Source organism: Chlamydotis macqueenii, chromosome 3 (assembly GCF_036417535.1).
Source record: "Chlamydotis macqueenii isolate bChlMac1 chromosome 3, bChlMac1.mat, whole genome shotgun sequence".
In the NCBI taxonomy this organism is placed as follows: Eukaryota; Metazoa; Chordata; class Aves; order Otidiformes; family Otididae; genus Chlamydotis; species Chlamydotis macqueenii.
The window spans coordinates 117,599,142-117,618,044 of record NC_141558.1 but is presented as its reverse complement, the minus strand read 5'-3'; the positions used below and the strand labels follow the sequence as shown (position 1 = coordinate 117,618,044).

Genomic DNA, 18,903 nt, shown 5'->3' with positions numbered 1-18,903 from the left:
TTCAGTGGACTCGGCCAGGCCTAGGGCGGACCCACTGCTGGCCAAGGTCGAGCCGATTGGTAGCAGAATGTCCCATGATAACGCCTCTGCGATAATGTATTTAAGAAGGGGAAAAACGGGAAAAAAAAAGTAGGGAGAGAAGATGTGAAGCAGCTGAGCGGGGGCAGAGACGGGGAGGCGTGAGCCTTATGGGCCTTGCAGGCCTCACCCTCTGGCCTCCCGCCGGGTAGCCGACTGGGCCCAACTCGGCCCGGCCCGGCTGCAAGAAGTGGAGAGGAGATGAGAAGTGAATAAGATGTAAAAAGGATGCTGAGAGGCATCTGCCAGCCTGTTGTGAGGAATGGCTGCAGACGCCAAGGTCAGTGAAGAAGGAGGGGGAGGAGAAATGTGGCTCCTGGCCGAGATTCCCCTGCAGCCTGTGGTGATGACCATGGTGGAGCAGGTTGTCCCCCTGCAGCCCATAGAAGTCCACGGAGGGGCAGAGATTCACCTGCAGCCTGTGGAGGACCCCACGCCGGAGCAGGTGGATGCCTGAAGGAGGCTGTGACCTGTGGAGGGCCCGCTGGGGCAGCTGTTCTGGAGGGACTGCACCCCATGGAAGAGATGACCCACGCTGGAGCAGTTTCACGAAGGATTGTGGCCCATGGGATAGACCCCACGAAGGAGCAGGGGAGGAATGCGAGGAGTTCTTCCGCCAACGATGAAACAGCGGCATGAAACCGCGACCCCCATTCCCTTTTCCCCCCTGTGCTTCTTGGGAGGGGAAGGTAGTACAGATAACGTTAAACCCGGGTAGAGGGAGGGGTGGGGGGAGGTTATCTTGTTCCCTGTCTCATTCTCCTGATAGTTTTAGTAATAAATGAATAGTTTTCCCCAAGTCGAGTCTGTTTTGCCCGTGACGGTAACTTTAAGGATTTCTCCCTGTCCTTATCTCAAACCTTGAGCCGTTTTTCCTTCCCCTATTCTCTCGGAGGGTGGGGGGAGCGAGAGAGAAACTGCTCATGAAAGGCTGTTGATGTGGTCTACCTAGACTTCAGCAAAGCCTTTGACACTGTCTCCCACGGTATTCTCCTGCAGAAGCTGGCAGCCCATGGCTTGGATGGGTACACTCTTGGCTGGGTAAGGAGCTGGCTGGAGGGCCGGGCTCAGAGAGTGGTGGTGAATGGAGTTAAATCCAGCTGGCTTCCGGTCACAAGTGGTGTTCCCCAGGGGTCGGTGCTGGGGCCTGTCCTCTTCAATATCTTTATTGATGATCTGGATGAGGGCATTGAGTGCACCCTCAGTAAGTTCGCAGATGACACCAAATTTGCTGGGAGTGTGGATCTGCCTGGGGGTAGCGAGGCCCTCCAGAGGGATCTGGACAGGCTGGAGAGCTGGGCTGAAGCCAATGGGATGAGGTTCAACAAGACCAAATGCTGAGTCCTGCACTTCGGCCACAACAACCCCAGGCAGCGCTATAGGCTTGGGGCGGAGGACTGTGTGGAGGAAACAGACTTGGGGGTACTGATTGATGCTCAGCTGAGCATGAGCCGACAGTGTGCCCGGGTGGCCAAGAAGGCCAATGGCATCCTGGCTTGCATCAAAAACAGTGTTACTAGCAGGAACAGGGAGGTAATTGTCCCCCTGTACTCGGCACTGGTGAGGCCACACCTCGAGTACTGTGTTCAGTTTTGGGCCCCTCACTGCAAGAAAGACATTGAGGCCCTGGAACGCGTTCAGAGGAGGGCTACGAAGCTGGTGAGGGGTCTGGAGCACAGGCCTTATGAGGAGTGGCTGAGGGAGCTGGGATTGTTCAGTCTGGAGAAGAGGAGGCTCAGGGGAGACCTTATAGCTCTCTATAACTTCCTGAAGGGAGGTTGTAGTGAGCTAGGGGTCGGCCTTTTCTCTCATGTAGACAGTGATAGAACTAGAGGCAATGGTTTCAAGCTGCACAGGGGAGATTCAGGCTGGACATTAGGAAATATTACTTCTCGGAAAGGGTAATCAGGCACTGGAATGCACTGCCCAGGAAGGTGGTGGAGTCACTGACCATGGGGGTGTTGAAGAAACATTTGGATGTTGTGTTGAGGGATATGATTTAGCTGAGAAGTATTGGTGATGGTTGGACTGGATGATCTTTTAGGTCTTTTCCAATCTTGATAATTCTGTGATTCTGTGATTCTGCGTAGTCTGGTGCCGATCGGGGTTGAACTACGACAAGCAGTAAGGTATGGGCATTAAATTTTGCATGCTTTGATACATTGCTGTAGATTTTGATGTGCTACTTGCTTAGATAGCTGGAAGGATGAGGGAATTGCTTGGTGCTGATTAAGTAGCAGCATCAAGAAATAAAAGCACCAAAAATCTGTAAGCAGCAGATGAATGGGATCTTTAATCTTGTTAACCCTGAGCTACCTTGAAAAATTTTAAAGAAAAAAATATGCATAAAATATTTTTCTGGGGCTTTGAGAAGCATTTACGTCTAGGTTTTCTATTTATAGATCCACTGCTGACTGTATACTTTGCCTCTAAAGGAGACGTGCAAAGATAGTGAAAGATAATCTGTCTTCTCAGGCGGGGCCTTTCCCCACAGGCTGGCTTTGTACCTCACACGATTGTTTCATTTTCGAGTTCAGCTATCAAACCCTCTGAGAGTACATCTCTCAATTGAGATTTACTCTCTCCATTTGTGTGGCAGCAGGGGAACCACAACATGTTCTGCGATTAAGAGGTGCAGGGTACCTCTTAGGGTATCAGAAGTCTCACGTCTAACAGCTCGTGGAATTTTAGCATCATCGTAACTGTATGGCATTAGTGACACCCCTTGGTTCTCAAGCATTATTTTTCATCCACAGAAGCAGGAGTGAATGTTTATAGTCTTTTCATTGACCTATATAAATTTTAATGTTGTAAATTGGACTGCATGAAAAGGGATCTACTTCATTTGGAAGGACCGCAGAACCGACACGATGCTAATCCTGAATTTGCACAACGTAGAAGATGAACTCTGTACACCTTCAGACTATTTTGCTGCCTGCAGTAATTACTGTGCTTTTGGAAAGGGCAAAACCCAAGTATTTTAGTATGAGAACTGTTCAAGTAAGTTTTAATAGAGTGCACCAGTGAATCAAGATGACTTGTATCAGATTTTGTTTCAGTGAACATCAAATAAAAAAAAAGCAAAGGGGCTACAGTTCTTTCTTTCCAAACACCACCGTTTTTCTAAGGCAACAATAGACGTCCATTTCCGAACATAACTGTTACATAGGAAAGCTACATCACAGCACAGTATGTAAAGTCCATCTCAGTCAAGAAGCCATGAGAGAATGGCACATGAACTACACTTGCAGCCTCCTCACTTAGGGTTACAGAGTTTACCACAGCTTTTTTTTTTAATTTTTATTTTTCAAAGTGCCAATTTCCCCATGCTGCGTGCATTGGTATAGAGACACTTCAGCTGGGCCCCCGACAAAGCCGACTTGCTGGCTGGAGCAACAGGGGTGCTATTGGACCGCAGTTTAGGTTCATTTGCACTTTTCTGTGATCCTTCCTCAGCTTCTGGACCCTCGGTGCTGGCAGTGGCGCCATGCTGACAGTAGTGGGCTGAACTGTGCTCCCCCTCCCCCAGCAACACTAGTTTAAAGCCCTCCGGACGAGCCTGGCAAGTCTTTGTCCAAGCAAAGCTTTTGACACTGTCCCGCACGACATCCTTCTCTCTAAACTAGAGAGACATGGGTTTGATGGAGAGACCACTCGGTGGATAACTTGGTGTCGTCGGCAAACTTGCTGAGGGTGCACTCTATCCCACTGTCCATGTCGCCGACAAAGATGTTGAACAGGGCCGGGCCCAGCACGGACGCCTGCGGGACGCCACTCGTGACCGGTCTCCACATGGACATTGAGCCGTTGACCACCACTCTCTGAGTGCGGCCATCCAGCCAACTCCTTATCCACCGAGTGGTCCGTCCATCAAACCCGTGTCTCTCTAGTTTAGAGAGAAGGATGTTGTGTGGGACAGTGTCAAAAGCTTTGCACAAGTCCAGGTAGATGATGTCAGTTGCTCGTCCCTTGTCCACCGATGCCATCACCCCGTCATAGAAGGCCACCAAATTGGTCAGGCACGATCTGCCCTTGCTGAAGCCATGTTGGCTGTCACCAACAACCTCCTTGCTCTCGATGTGCCTTAGCATGGTTTCCAGGACAATCTGCTCCATGACCTTGCCAGGCACAGAGGTGAGGCTGACCGGCCTGTAGTTACCTGGGTCTTCCTTATTCCCCTTTTTAAAAATTGGGGTTATGTTCCCTCTCTTCCAGTCATCGGGGACCTCACCAGACCGCCACGACTTCTCAAATACGATAGCCGGTGGCTTGGCAACTTCATCCGCCAGTTCCCTCAGGACCCGCGGATGGATCTCATCAGGACCCGTGGACTTGTGCACCTTCAGGTGCATGGGTAGTTTCACAGGCCAATCACATTAGGCGTAACCAGTACATTCAAAGTGTAGATCATGTATGACTCTTCCCTGATCCCAAAACATTTAGGTTCTCTTTACAGCTTAAGCTCGTTTGCTATCGTGGATGCAATGTTCTTAAATGCGATAGAAGTCCCAGATATTCTCTTGAAACGAACTCCATTGAGTGACAGTCGTGGCAGGTTGCAGACTTCCATCTCCCACTGAACAAGGCTGTCTTGTCGTGCATCACCTTGAACACAGAAGAGCAAAAACCTCTCTTTTTGTTCATAATCACAGTTATTGGCATCTAACACTTTGCGAATCTCTCTCATCATATCATCCGGGTCCATAGAACTAGTGGTCAGGTCTTCATACTCCACGTGAACTGCAAGGAGCGTGGCTTCGAATCTTTGCTATCCTCCTTCTCTCTGTCTTTTGTGTCCCCAGAAACGCTCCTGGAAGAAGCGACATACAGAACAGTCAAACGTAAAAGCCGTACAGCCAAGAGACAGAAGAGAAATACAGTTCTAGAACAGGGGTTTCTAAGCTGTGACTGACACACCACTAGTTACGCGCAAGCTAATTCCAAGCGTTAGACGGATCCTGTTGGAACAGTTGTGCACCTTCTCCTACACTGATGTGCGCTTCGGTGCAGCGCCCAGTGGTGGCACACAAGCAAGGCAAGTTTGGAAACCCCTGCTCTAAAACGTTCTGATGACATGTGCAATGGTAACTGCAGCAGACACACGGTACTCCATCCTGCTCCAAAGAAAGTGGAATCTATGAAAAAGCATGACGGAAGCTCTGCTGAGTTCACGATCTGGAGCGTGCCATACACCAACAAAACTGAAGTTGAGGGACACAGTCCTGAAGCAGAAATCCTACTGTAAAAGCAGCAGAGGAAGAAACCCCACCCTGCGATTCACAAGTCTTCAGTTAATATCCTCCCCTCTTTTCCACCTTCCCTCCTTTTGCATTTATGATGCATTTTTGACCCCTCTCTGTGTAAAAAGACCTTATAATAACATTGTTTAACTGATGAGGGAAAATGTTGTGCTGTACTTTGGTCGTAAATCGCTTGTTTCTCAAACAGTGGAGTACACAGACAGCAGCTTTTTTGCAGAAGTAAGAGGGACATGGAGATGCAAAGTGCGTCTTGATGCAATGACTTGCACAAAATTTCAAGGGACTAGTTTCCAATGAATGTTCTTATTCTGATGCTTCCTTACTGAACAGATTATTTATTCCATTGGAGAAAGCATTCTGAGAAACAGCACTAATTATTTGACAGTAATTCCACAGCCAACTATTTCTGTTCTCGTCCCAGGTACTTAAGATGTCTGATGACTCCCCATCCCTCACTGGGGAAAGGTGCTGTTCTCATTTTGATAGTCTATAAAACTTTTGCTATTCCGAGAGGAGTCAAAACAAGCATCTTTAATTTAACTTTCAGTGTGATCCCCAGAGAACCACATTGATATTAAGAGACAGAGCATGGCAGGGATAAGATCTCAAACGACTCTTAGCCCAAAACAGACACTGTAGGATGACAAGAAGTAAAGGAAGCTAGAGAATGAAAGCAAGAGCTAAAAGCAACTTCACACTTCATGTATTTGAACATTTGATTAATCTCTTTTCCCTTTCCAGGTCAAGAATTCGACAGCTAACAGACTTTGAATTGAAAAGGGCCAATGTAAATAAAATGCATTGTCTGTTATACAATGTATCGTGTTAAGAATGTGCTGCCTTTGTTTTTTTTTTTTTAAATAACGGCTTTCTCTTTTGGAAATCTACACTGACAACACAGTTGACTGACTAACTTTGTTGTAAGTTAATTTGCTCTCTGGTTTTAAAAAAAATAATCTCCCTGCAATTATGTAAGTGCTGGAGATACCAATAATAGAGGATCATAGTCCTGCATCCTCAGGTTTCTGAAAAAAGAAAAGCATTCACCTACTTTTTTTTTTTTTTCTCCAGGTCATCATAGGAGGTATGACTTAGACACACACTGACACAATACCAGCTCATCAGGTTCCATCAATTTTATGAGGAACATCACTACATTTCTAGCTTTCTCTCTTCTTTCCCCTTGTAATACCACCTTATGCAATTAATGATACTTTACTTAGGAATTTGCAACTACTAGCTTAATCTAGCTGTGAATTTATCCTAGTTTTTGTTGTTTGGGTTGTCTTTTTTTTTTTAAAAAAAAAACACCTCACACAATTGATAGAATTCAGTACATAACAGCATGATTCTGCAAAGAAAATAGAGGTTTCCAAGATACAATTCTGTTGTAAAACTATCAATAATGCAGTATGGACACATTTATACGTAGATTTTAGAATTCCCTGAGATCATTTGTTAGTACCTACTCCCTCTAAGCACAGCAATCAAATCATTGTAAATATAGCCCTTGCAACAAACTGCACCCAGTTAAAAAAGTAAAATATTGCTAACTTTAAATAATGACTCACTTTTAAAGTCATCACTTTCAGTATTTAAGTTAATTTGATTTGTAGTTAATTGTAGCACCTTTGTATTTTAGCTGTAAGGCATGAGCAAAAAAAACCCTTTTGAGTAGCGTTCTCTTGCTCCTTTAAGATAAAGAAGCAGAATAGCTGGTCAAACACAATGGTTACAATATACACAGACAAGTAAAACAAGGCAGGTTCTGGAAGGAGCACACACAGGAAGCACCATTCTAACTAAATTTACATTTAACTAGAAATTCTCAATGACTTCCCAATTACGGCCCTAGTTACAGGCTGGGCTTTGGTTGGTTGGTTGGTTTTCCTCTCTTAAAAATCGAGGTACTAACCTGCGAACAAACTTGGAAGTTATCTTGCTTATTATACCGGCTGACATTCCTCTTCTAGCATGTGCAAAAGCACCGGTTTCATGTGATGGTGAGGCGGGCGGTCCATTGTAAGTGGCATCACGCCACTCCCTTAGCTGCTCTCCATGGGAAGTGCTTCGACTTGAACTGCCCCGAGGAAAGCGGGTTCGGTCTGGAGGGGTAGTGCTCATACTGTGAGCGGACGGGGGAGCAGCGGGCGCTCTTTGAGCTGCACTGCTGGGAAAACAGAAGCATAAATACAGAGAAAGACTATGCTAGAAACCCTCCTACATGACAACCATTTCTCAAAGATAGCAAAAGAAACCCTGCTCTTGATTTTTTTTTTTAAAATCTGAATCTGCTACTGATTTGTCTTTATGATTCATAGTTGGAAGTAATCAAGAGATATTTTTATGTAAAATCAAATTATCTCAATATTAAGAGCAGTTTGCAAAGTATACACAGATAATAGGACAAAGGAAAAAAGGTGGGAAAGTCTGTAGTATGATCTGAAAGTGTTCCCAGCCCTCCTCTGGAGAAATAAAACCTTTAACAGACAAGCACTCCAAAAACTTAACAGATATTTCTTAAATAGTAATCATCTGGCACAAATAAATGTATAAAGCTATTTGGGCAGTTAATAGTAAGAGCAGCTCTACTATAGTGCTTTTGGACAGAAATGAGCCTAGCAATCTCCAAAACCAAGAGGTTAACATTTCAGTATTTCATTTGAATTTCTGGTGGTCTATGTTGTATGGGCCTGTCTAAATTTGTTAACATTTTTAACTACTTAAGTTTTCCAGAAGCTTCCAGAGGGAGGCAGTCAAGGAACTTCTTTAACTGTATGCAGGCATGTGTGATGAACAGAATCAGGCCTAAATACTCTGTAATACTCACACTACTTGAGTAAGCTACTGTTCTGAAACAGAATGCAACATGACAGCTTTGAACAGACTACCAACATATTGAAGTATAGAATGAACGGAACAACAAGATTTTAAAAGTGCACAGCATTAAAGGAACAATAATAAAGTTATTACCTTGGTCGGTAACCTTCAGTGCCATCTTTGATGGCTGGCAGTGTAACTTTTATGGGACGACCAGAGGCAGACGTAGACTTTTGATGCCGAGGCCGTGTTGGTACAGCAGAAGCTACTGCAGAGCCTGCAGAAGATGGGCTACTCGCAGGCGTTTCTGTTAGGCTTTTACAGTGGCAGCAAGGCAGGAGGGATGGACAAATGAAAAGGGAAGAGAAGGGTTAGTGTAAAAACCCCTAGTAGACAGGGAAAATGACAACTATTTTTTTCTTTTAGAACACGGGAAGTGCTGTTTAAATAAGCAGAAGACGGAGTGACCAGGCTGCCTTGGTCAGCTAATGTAAAGAATATAGAATTCTGAGAAAATTATGTTCATCCATAAATCAAATCAGCATATATGTTACATTAGGCCTTTTCATTCCTCCCAAGATTAGAGACTTCTATTCAAAGTAATGAAGTATAAAGACATATTATTCAAAGTAGTGAAGAAAGATTACAAAGAGTACGTGGAAACAGTAAAAAGTACTGAAACAGAAATTCACAAGACTGAAATAGACTGATTAAATAGACTCTCAGAATAAGATTTACTGCTTTAGGTAAAAAAAAAAAAAAAATCCAGTTTTCAGTACTGCCCATTAAAGCCAATGTTGTATTTTTCAGTCTGGTAAAGGGTTTAACTAACACCAAAGATGAACAAAGAACGTATTTTTCAAAAACGTAATTGTGGCAGTGTTAAATACAACAGTATTTCACAAAACATACTAAACTGAGTGTAATTCTCATCCCATTTACAGGTACCAAGTGGTTTCCAGCACTACTAAAATACTATTATAGGCCAAAACCTGATATCGAAAATGATCGATGAGTGTGAACAATTTCAGCTTTTGGAGTGATTACTAGGAGAAATGAAAAAGAATCAGGCTACACTGCTAAGGCGCTCCACCTGAAGGTCTCCACAGTAGAACTGCCTACTTAGCTGTGAGCACAGTTACTGAACTCGGTGCTGGACGACAACCCAAGCACATTCCATTTTTATGTGATTCCATAAAAAGAGTACAAGGCAGATCTACACATTTAGTTATTAATTTCATCACAAACATAGAAATTGTGGTGGAAGAGAAGACGAAAACCTAGTCAGACTTTATGCATTTCGCACCATGCTTCATAATGGTATTGACTAATTGCACAGCCTGTTTCTTCTATGCTTCCGTTCTTGTACCAAAATTAATAAGCCAGAAAATTTGAAGAATACCTGTTGTCCTTCCCATTCTGTATTGCAGAACAGCGATCTGAAGAACGTTCACAAACATCAGTGTTCCTCCTTGTCATTCCACTACCAGAAAATACATTACTCTAGAAGAAAACGAAGACTAAAATTAAATGAAATACTTTATCCTACTGTGTATTATGTTGTACAAAAATGTAAGCATTGGAAGCAAATACAAGTAGAGTTTCAGCCATTGATGTGTATCCTTAATGTCTTCAAATGTACTAGGTTAATCTTGTTGACACAAATCATTTATATCATCAGCTATTTTTTTCCCAAGAGCTCATTCACCATCTCATTACCGTACCGTTGAGAGTATGCTAAAAGTAAACGTAGGAAAGTTTAATTTTTCTGACACTTGCTTTACTAAGTATTATTCTCCAATTCCCACATACTGTGTTACGGAATTCTTTGCCTCTGGGATCAAAGAACAAACTGGCATCCCAGGGAATACATCTATCTGACTGGCTGAAAGGCTTCCCTGTGCAGATGAAGTTGCCAACTAGAGCTCCAGCCATTTTTTCAAGAGAAAAATGAAAAGATTATTGATCTGTGTCACTCAACCCAGAAACTATGATGCAGATAAAATGGCAACTAGGTCTTGCAGCAAGAAATACTGATGGGACTGCCTCCACACAGATGGAGCTGCTGAAGGGAGAGGCTGCAGTGCAGACCTCAGGCTGCAGGAAGCACCTGGACATTTCTCCTGGGGCAGGGACAGGCGGCAGCCCTGCCCGCAGAAAGTTTGCTCAGGTGGAGGAGCTGCAGGAGGCGGTGAGAAGGCTATGTAGCATCAGGGAGGCTGAGAAGGAGTTGGATAGCTGGTTCCAAGCGCAGTCTGCACCAGAACCACAGCCCCTGGCCAAACAGCCAAAAACTCCCCCACCAACACATGCAGAAGGGAGGGGAGCCAATGATACAGCAGAATGGGAGCTTGCAAAGGCAAGGGCCAGCAGGAGGAAGAGACTTCCCCTGAAACCTGTGGTGCCCCTGCAGAATCGCTTCACAGCTCTGAAAACTGAAGAGGAACGACCCAGCGCATCAGGAGAGATGCTGGAGCTGAGCAAGGCAAGCCCGACCCTGCTCCCCACATAACGACCAGTGCAACTAAGAAAAGGCGATGGGGGATAGTAGTGGGTGATTTTTTTCTGAGAGGTACGGAGGCACCCATTTGCCACTCCAACGCGCTCTCTAGAGAGGTGTGCTGCTTACTGGGGGCTCGTATCAGGGATGTTACCAAGAGACTACCAAACCTCATACAGCCCACTGACTGTTATCCGCTGCCGCTGTTTCACGTGGGCACCAGTGATACAGCCAGGAGCAGCCTGAGAACTGTCAAGAAGGATTACAGAGCCCTGGGAGCAATGGTTAAGGACTCTAGGGTGCAGGCTAGACCCCTTGATCCTCCTGGTCAAAAGGAAGGGGCCTGAAAGAGCCAGTCAAATCCAGCAAATCAACAAATGGCTACAGGAATGGTGCCACAGCCAGGGCTTCAGCTACTTAGACCATGGGACTCCCTTTGAGAAACTTGGTCTACTGGGGGCTGATGGGGTCCACCTGACAGAGCATCTTCAGCCAGAGACTTGCCGACTCATTAAGAGGGCTTTGAACTACCATTGCTTGGGGAGAGGAACCACAATCCATCCCACCACTGTCACTATGGCACCAGTGCCAGCAACACGTGCCCAGAACTTGCAGAAGGATCGCAGGTCAGCAGGAGAGCACCTAAAATGCAGCTGAAGGGAATTCCAGCTGCTCCAGCCAGTAAGTTGGCTTCACTGGGGACCCAGCTCAAGTCCCTCTATGCTAATGCACGTAACATGAGGAACAAAGGAGTGTGCACGCCTGCGGGGCTACGACCTTGTTGGCATCACAAAGTCGTGGTGGGATGGCTCCTGTGACTGGAGCACTGCGACGGAGGGATATAGACTCTTTAGGAAGGGCAGGCAGGGGAGATGAGGAGGGGGTGTCACCCTCTATGTCAACAACCAGCTGGAGCGTATGGAGCTCCGCCTGGGGAGGGATGAGGAGCTGACAGAGAGCTTATGGGTCAGGATTCGAAGAAGGGCAGGGACAGGCAACATTACAGTGGAGTTCTGCTACAGGCCACGTGCCCAGGAGGACCGAGAGGATGAGGCCCTCTATAGACAGACAGGAGCAGCCTCACAGTCACAAGCCCTATTTCTCACGGGGGACTTCAACCACCCTGACATCTGTTGGAAGAACAACACAGCAGGGCACAGGCAATCCGGAAGATTCCTGGAATGTGTGGATGACAACTTCCTCCTGCAAGTGACAGAGGAGCCAACGAGGAGAGGTGCTATGCTGGACCTTGCTTTCACCAACAAGAAGGGGCTGGTGGGGAATGTGGAGCTCAAGGGCAGCCTTGGCTGCAGTGACCATGAAATGGTGGAGTTCCAGATCCCTAGGGCAACAAGGAGGGCACGCAGCAAGCTTTCTACCCTGGACTTCAGGAGAGCAGACTTTGGCCTCTTCAGGGATCTGCTGGGCAGAGTACCATGGGATAAAGCCCTGGAGGGAAGAGGGGCCCAAGAAAGCTGGTTAATATTCGAGGATCAGCTCCTCCAAGCTCAGGAGCGATGCATCCCAACAAAGAGGAAGTCGGGCAAAACCACCAGATGGCCTGCATGGATGAACAAGGAGCACCTGGACCAAATGAAAAACAAAAAGGAGGCCTACAGAGGCTGTAAGCAAGGACAGGTAGCCTGGGAAGAATACAGAGAGATTGTCCAAGTGGCCAGGGATCAGGTTAGGAAGGCCTGACAGTCCTAAATGTGGCCAGGGACATCAAGGACAACAGGAAAAGCTTCTTGAGGTATGTCGGGGACAAAAGGAAGACCAGGCAGAATGGGGGCCCTCTCTGGAAGGAAATGGGAGACCTGGTTACCCAGGACATGGAGAAGGCTGAGGTACTCAATGACTTTTTTGTAACAAGGTTACAGCATTGGTGGATAAGGGACGAGCAATGGACATCATCTACCTGGACTTGTGCAATGCATTTGACACCGTCCCACACAATGTCCATGTCTCTAAACTGGAGAGACATGGATTTGACAGACGGACCACTTGATGATAAGGAATTGGCTGGCTGGCTGCACTCAAAGAGTTGTGGTCAACGGCTTGATGTCCAAATAGAGACCAGTGACAAGTGGCATTCCTCAGGGGTCGGTATTGGGATCGACTCTGTTTAACATCTTTGTCGGTGACACGGAGAGTGGCATAGGTGCACCCTCAGCAAGTTCACTGGCAACACCAAGCTGTGTAGCGTGGTCGACATGCTGGAGGGAAGGGATGCCATCCAGAGGGACCTTGGCAAGCTGGAGAGGTGGGCCTGTGCAAATCTCATGACGTTCAACCAGACCGAGTGCAAGGTCCTGCACATGGGTTGGGGCAATCCCAAGCACAAATACAGGCTGGGTAGTGTATGGATCGAGAGCAGCCCTAAGGAGAAGGACTTGGGAGTGCAGGTGGACAAGAAGCTCAACACGAGCCGGCAATGCGTGCTTGCAGCCCAGAAAGCCAGCCGCATCCTGGGCTGCATCAAAAGAAGCGTGGCCAGCAGGTCGAGGGAGGCAATTCTGCCCCTCTACTCTGCTCTTGTGTGACTCCACCTGCAGTACTGCATCCACCTCTGGAGCCCTCAACATAAGAAGGACATGGACCTGTTGGAACGAGTCCAGAGGAGGCCACAAAGATGATTAGAGGGCTGGAACACCTCTCCTATGAGGACAGGCTGAGAGAGTTGGGGCTGTTCAGCCTGGAGAAGAGAATGTGCCAGGGAGACCTTAGAGCAGCCTTACAGTACCTCAAGGGGGCTTATAAGAAAGATGGGGAGAAACTTCAGCAGGGCCGGTTGCCACAGGACAGGGGGTAATGATTTTAAAATAGAAGGAGGCAGATTCAGACTGGACAGAAGGAAGAATTTTTTTACACTGAGGGTGGTGGAACACTGGAACAAGGTTGTCCAGAGAGGTGGTAGATGCTCCATCCCTGGAAACATTCAAGGCCAGGCTGGACGTGGCTCTGAGCAACATGATGTGGTTGGAGACGTCCCTACTCCTTGCAGAGGGGGTGGACTAGATGACCTTTTGTTGTGGTTTTGTTTAGTGAGGGGGGGCCTAAGCTGGTAGCTTTTGTAGCAAACTGCTAGAAGTCGCTCCCCTTTGTTCAGTGGACTCGGCCGGGCCTAGGGCGGACCCGCTGCTGGCCAAGGCCGAGCCGATTGGTAGCAGAATGTTCCGTGACAACGCCTTTGCGATAACGTATTTAAGAAGGGGAAAACAGAAAAAAAAAAAAAAGAGAAGAGAAGATGTGAAGAAGCTGAGTGGGGGCAGAGGCACAGAGGGGGAGGTGCAGGCCTCATGGGCCTTGCAGGCCTCACCCTCTGGCCTCTTGCCAGGTGGCCGACTGGGCCCGACTCTGCCCGGCCCGGCTGCAAGAAGTGGAGAGGAGATGAGCTGGATGATGTGAAGAGATTCTGAGAGGCGTCTGCCAGCCTGTTGTGGAGAACTTTTCTTGTGAGAGGAACGGCTGCAGATGCCAAGGTGAGTTGGAGGGGGAGGAGTAATGCGGCTCCTGGCCAAGATTCCCCTGCAAGCCTGTGGTGACGACCGTGGTGGAGCAGGTTGTCCCCCTGCAGCCCATGGAGGTCCACGGAGGAGCAGAGATCCACTTGGAGCCCATGAAGGACCCCACACCGGGGGAGGTGGATGCCTGAAGGAGGCTGTGACCTGTGGAGGGCCCGCTGGGACAGCCGTTCTGGAGAGACTGAACTCCGTGGAAGAGATGACCCACGCCGGAGCAGTTTCACGAAGGACTGTGGCGTATGCGTGGCACCCCATAACGGAGCAGGGGAGGAATGCGAGGAGTTCTTCCCCTGACCATGAAGCAGCGGCGTAAAACAACGCGTGATGAACTGACCACAACCCCCATTCCCTCTTCCCCCCTGTGCCGCTCGGCGGGGGGGGAAGGTAGTAGAAATAATGTTAAGCTTGGGAAGAGGGAGGGGTGGAGGGAGGTTATCTTGTTCTCTGCCTCATTATCCTGCTGTTTGTAGTTATAAATGAATAGTTTTGCCCGTAACGGTAACTTTAATGATTTTCTCCCTGTGCTTATTTCAAACCTCGAGCCGTTTTTCCTTACATTATCTCCCCCTATTCTCTTGGAGGGTGGGGGGAGTGAGAGAGAGACTGCGTAGTCTGGTCCCGATCGGGGCTGAACTACGACACCTTTAAAGATCCCTTCCAACCCAAACCATTGTATGATTCTGTGATTCTATGACTGACTTTGTGTTACTAATTTCAGTTTGCACACACTTCATAGAATACCTACAATCATTCTGCTCCTCCCCTTACCACGCACAGATTAGCTGCTGAAGACTTGCTTTCAGTATATGACATACAGTGCTCAATTGGGGTGGTAGAGGTTTTCAAAGTGCTAATATTACGTAGCAATGCATGCTGGCAAAAGATTTCAAATACACTACACTTGGGTACTGTAGGACACCATGAACTCTGCAGGATTTACTGTGTGTTTAGGTCTCCCTCGTCTACAGCTTTTTGGCATTATTATCACCCCACAGAGACTCCTGAATAAACTGTTTCAAAGCCATTTTTGCCAGGAAGATTAACAACTGCAGTAATTGTTTTTGAAATCAACTCTCTTAAGCCACACTGATACGAGTGAAGGTGATAAATATGTTTTTAAGAAATCCTGCCTTCTCTAACACCAATATTTCCTCATTGTGTATCCTAAACATGGACACTGCTGCACATGAACTTCCTCAAGGCAAAGTAGATGCTTTCACATTAGGAGAGACAGACTCCTATTTGGAACAAAGATGTCTGAAGCAGTAATAAGATAGCGGTTTACAAAACTACGAATGATATAACAGAAGAACGAGTAAATGAATCATTTCTTAATACAAGAACGAGGTTGTAACTCATAACACCAAGAGGCACACACACAAGGAAACAAGCAGGTTGGTTCCTCTACACCTCACCCCATTTCTGAAGTCCAAAATGAAGTGGTTTCAGAAAGCCAAATAGACGAAATTAATAATTATAAATTACCAATCACAATTTTTCTTTAAAAAAAAGATGTTACAAAACAGTTCATAAAACATCAACAACCAGAATATTCAACCCAGCCAGAGGTAAAGGCCAAAATCAAAGATGTAAATTAGGTAGCACTTACTTCAGGCGGTTTTCTACCTAGAAGCAGATAAGTAGCCATGACTTCATCGTACTTTTTGTTCACTAAAGATTCGTGGGTTTCTTCTCTTGAAAAGCCCATTTTGACCATAATGTCTAGAAGTAAAGAGAGCTAGATACATTAGCAAAATAAGTGCTTGGGTTTATTGACAACTGAAGAACAGCAAACAGAGAAAAAAATCCTTAGAATGTAACGGGTAACTAGGATTCAACTCAACCAGCATCATCTTTGCTGTGCAGATCAAAAAGCCTACAACTCCCCTCTTTCATTGCTATTTTCTTCTTGAAAACTCTCAACTATGTTATTCAACATAGTTCAACGTGATTCAACAAACAAGTAAAACACTGGCAAACAGAAACTAGGGCCAACGGAGTATCTTTCTCTGACCATGGTGGATAAAAATTGTTGCCCTCACAACAAAATCTGTTTCCTTCTGCCTGTTGAATTCTGTAATCTTATTTGTCTCTTGCTGTGCTTGTAGACTCACGTCAGCTCAGTCAAGTCACAACAGTAGTTATAAGGACAGCACTGTAATGAAATTTCTCATTTAAATAAAAATAAAACATTTTACTTGTACGATGAGACTGTATCTCCAATTCAGTAAGAGTTTCGTTTGACTTACAAGATAAAATTGCCTGCATATATCAGCTGCAACATCCTTGTAAAAGTCTTACCTATTGTCTTAGTGTCAATAAAATCTGGTTCAGGCTCAGGCTTTAGTTCTTCTTCTTCATGGCCAACATTCATCCACCGATCCTTCATAATTTGCTAAGAAAAGAAATGAGCTTTAGGTCAATATGCCATTTACCATACCCAATTAAATCTGTGCTAGCAGGTCAGAGGAAAAACAACTTCAAAATTCATAATAATCTGAATGCTGCTCTTTCCCTCACACCTTTTCACCCCCTCACATCTTATAGTTTCTTCTTTTATCTTTCACGTCCTTTTCTTTACATCAGTTCATCCTCCCCTAGTAGTCACCCTTGCCCAAAATATCAGAAGAACTACTGAGAGAAAAAGCCTGCAGGTCCAAACACAAGAATCTTTCATTTTGTACCCTTCACTTCCATTCCCTCTTAATCTTATCTTGCCGAGTGCCTGACACTCATGCCCTTACCTTGGTTAAGATCTCTAGATATTTCTGCAACACCAACTCTATCACAATAAATAACTCCTCCAAATAATAACAAAGGAAGTGTTTAGAAACTAAGGAATATTTCAGGAGCGTGCTGATGCTTCTTACAGTCATTTGTTACAAGATCGTGATGCCAACTGGTCATTTTTTCCTATGGATCTTCTCACTGCCCTTGACCTAAATATGTTCACAGCTTGGCTGGAGGGAGAAATGCTTCTTAACTCTCTCTGTGCCATGCAGATATTTACTTTAACAATTTCTCCTGCATTTCTTGGAAAATTTCCTTCTGCTGTAGCCTGGATCTTTTATATCCCTGGAAGACTGATCAGCTGGAATCCCTAACCACCACCACCACAATTGCTCCTTAAGGGCATATTTATTTAGTTATTTATTTATTTTTAAACAGCTAAAATAATTTTCCCTCCTACAGTAACAGGCACACATGCCTCTTTAGGGACAGATGCTAATATTGCTCACTAGGTTGACAGAAGAGCAAAACAAGTGCCAGCAAGTCAAGTTTCCCACAGGCTACAAAGATGCCTCGCAAACACTGAATTCAGTTATTTCTCACAAAGAGCAAAAGACTCAATTTTCCATTGATATAACCAAGTTCTTTGTAGGTAGTGCTGCTGCCAAATTACAGATCCAAATAGCTGTATCCTTCAAAGAACAATACAGAACTTTGTACTTGGGCCAGTTAACATTTTGCTGACAATAAGACTTAAAGATTTGTTCAAAATTCTATCACAGAACCGATTTTTTGGCATTTGAGGGGGAAAACGGGGAAGAGATTGTGAACATGTATTGCTATATGCAATATCTGCAATTCCAATTAAAAAAATACTGTTCATTAAATCTGAAGTTTAAGCACGATGAGGTGTTTGGATGACAGGAATCACACTGCTCAAATCTTTTCTCCCTTTCTTGATCCTTCTTGAATTAATATGCAAACCCAAGAATTCCCACTTAGGGTTTTTCATGCCTCTTCAGTAGGTGGATCTATAGTTCCATGTAATCTCCTCTGGGTATCCATCCGTTCAATACCTGAACTTTTGCTGCTTCTGTTTTTAAATACATGATCTCATAGGCGTACTGAGTTATTGCACAACTCTTAAACAGGCTCTTACAGTCAAGCATTTTGAAGTGACACAAATGATCCAGTTCCAGGATCAATATTACATCTGTGTAAGTTCAGCTGCGCTTCCAGTCAGCTGATTAAACAGCAGCAGCCTCGGTCAGGATATTTAACGATCTGACCCAAACTGTGTTTCTTAAAAGTCAGCCCACTAGATATTGATGAGGTTTCCCACAATTTTCATGAAAACTATCTGAGCAAATAAAGCAAAGCAAATAAATACAACTGCATCGGCACTATTAACGCTGCTAACGGATGCAGAGTCTGTACGCTACGCTACGTTACAAAACAGAACCGCTCTTAGCCTGCAGAGCACATTTGACGGGCCTTGTTGCGTGCGCTGGCCGTGCACACAGCAACGTCTGGTCAGTACTTTGCTACTGAATCTGCTGAGGGTGTAGATAGAGGTGGCTCGGAGCAGGGAGAAGGGGAGACCCAGAGCGCACTCTACGAACAACAGGGGACGCCCTGAAGGTGCTGCGCCTGCCTCCTTTCTCTGCTCTGACCCGGCTGATCATCATCCTCTTGCTCGGCGTAGTCGGGTTGGTAACAGAATAGATCAGCAATGGATTTTTTTATTATTAGCACAAAATCCTGGTTGTCAGGATTTTGATGGGCTTTGCTGCATGTATCTGATCATTCAGAATCTATTCACAAAAGCATTCAAAACTTGCAAAAAGGAGTACAAAAACTGCCACAAAGTGATGATTTTGACATATTCAGAAATCTTTTTGGTGGATTGATAAAAGCTTATTACAAATAGCTGTAGGATGCTTATTCTACTAGAAAACTATCAGTTTATTCTGAGGAAGGAAAACAGCCT

General features: G+C 45.5%; 1 protein-coding gene across 1 annotated transcript; it reads right to left on the bottom strand.

Annotated features, from left to right (window-relative positions):
* Positions 1-4,528: 4,528 nt before the first annotated feature.
* Positions 4,529-16,557, bottom strand: LOC147601456 (serine/threonine-protein kinase MARK1-like). Its single transcript, XM_086744675.1, is given in 7 exon segments — positions 4,529-4,798; positions 4,801-4,888; positions 7,255-7,506; positions 8,313-8,474; positions 9,562-9,662; positions 15,793-15,905; positions 16,485-16,557. Coding segments are annotated over 7 exon segments (1,059 nt in total).
* Between the last annotated feature and the right edge of the window lie 2,346 nt (positions 16,558-18,903).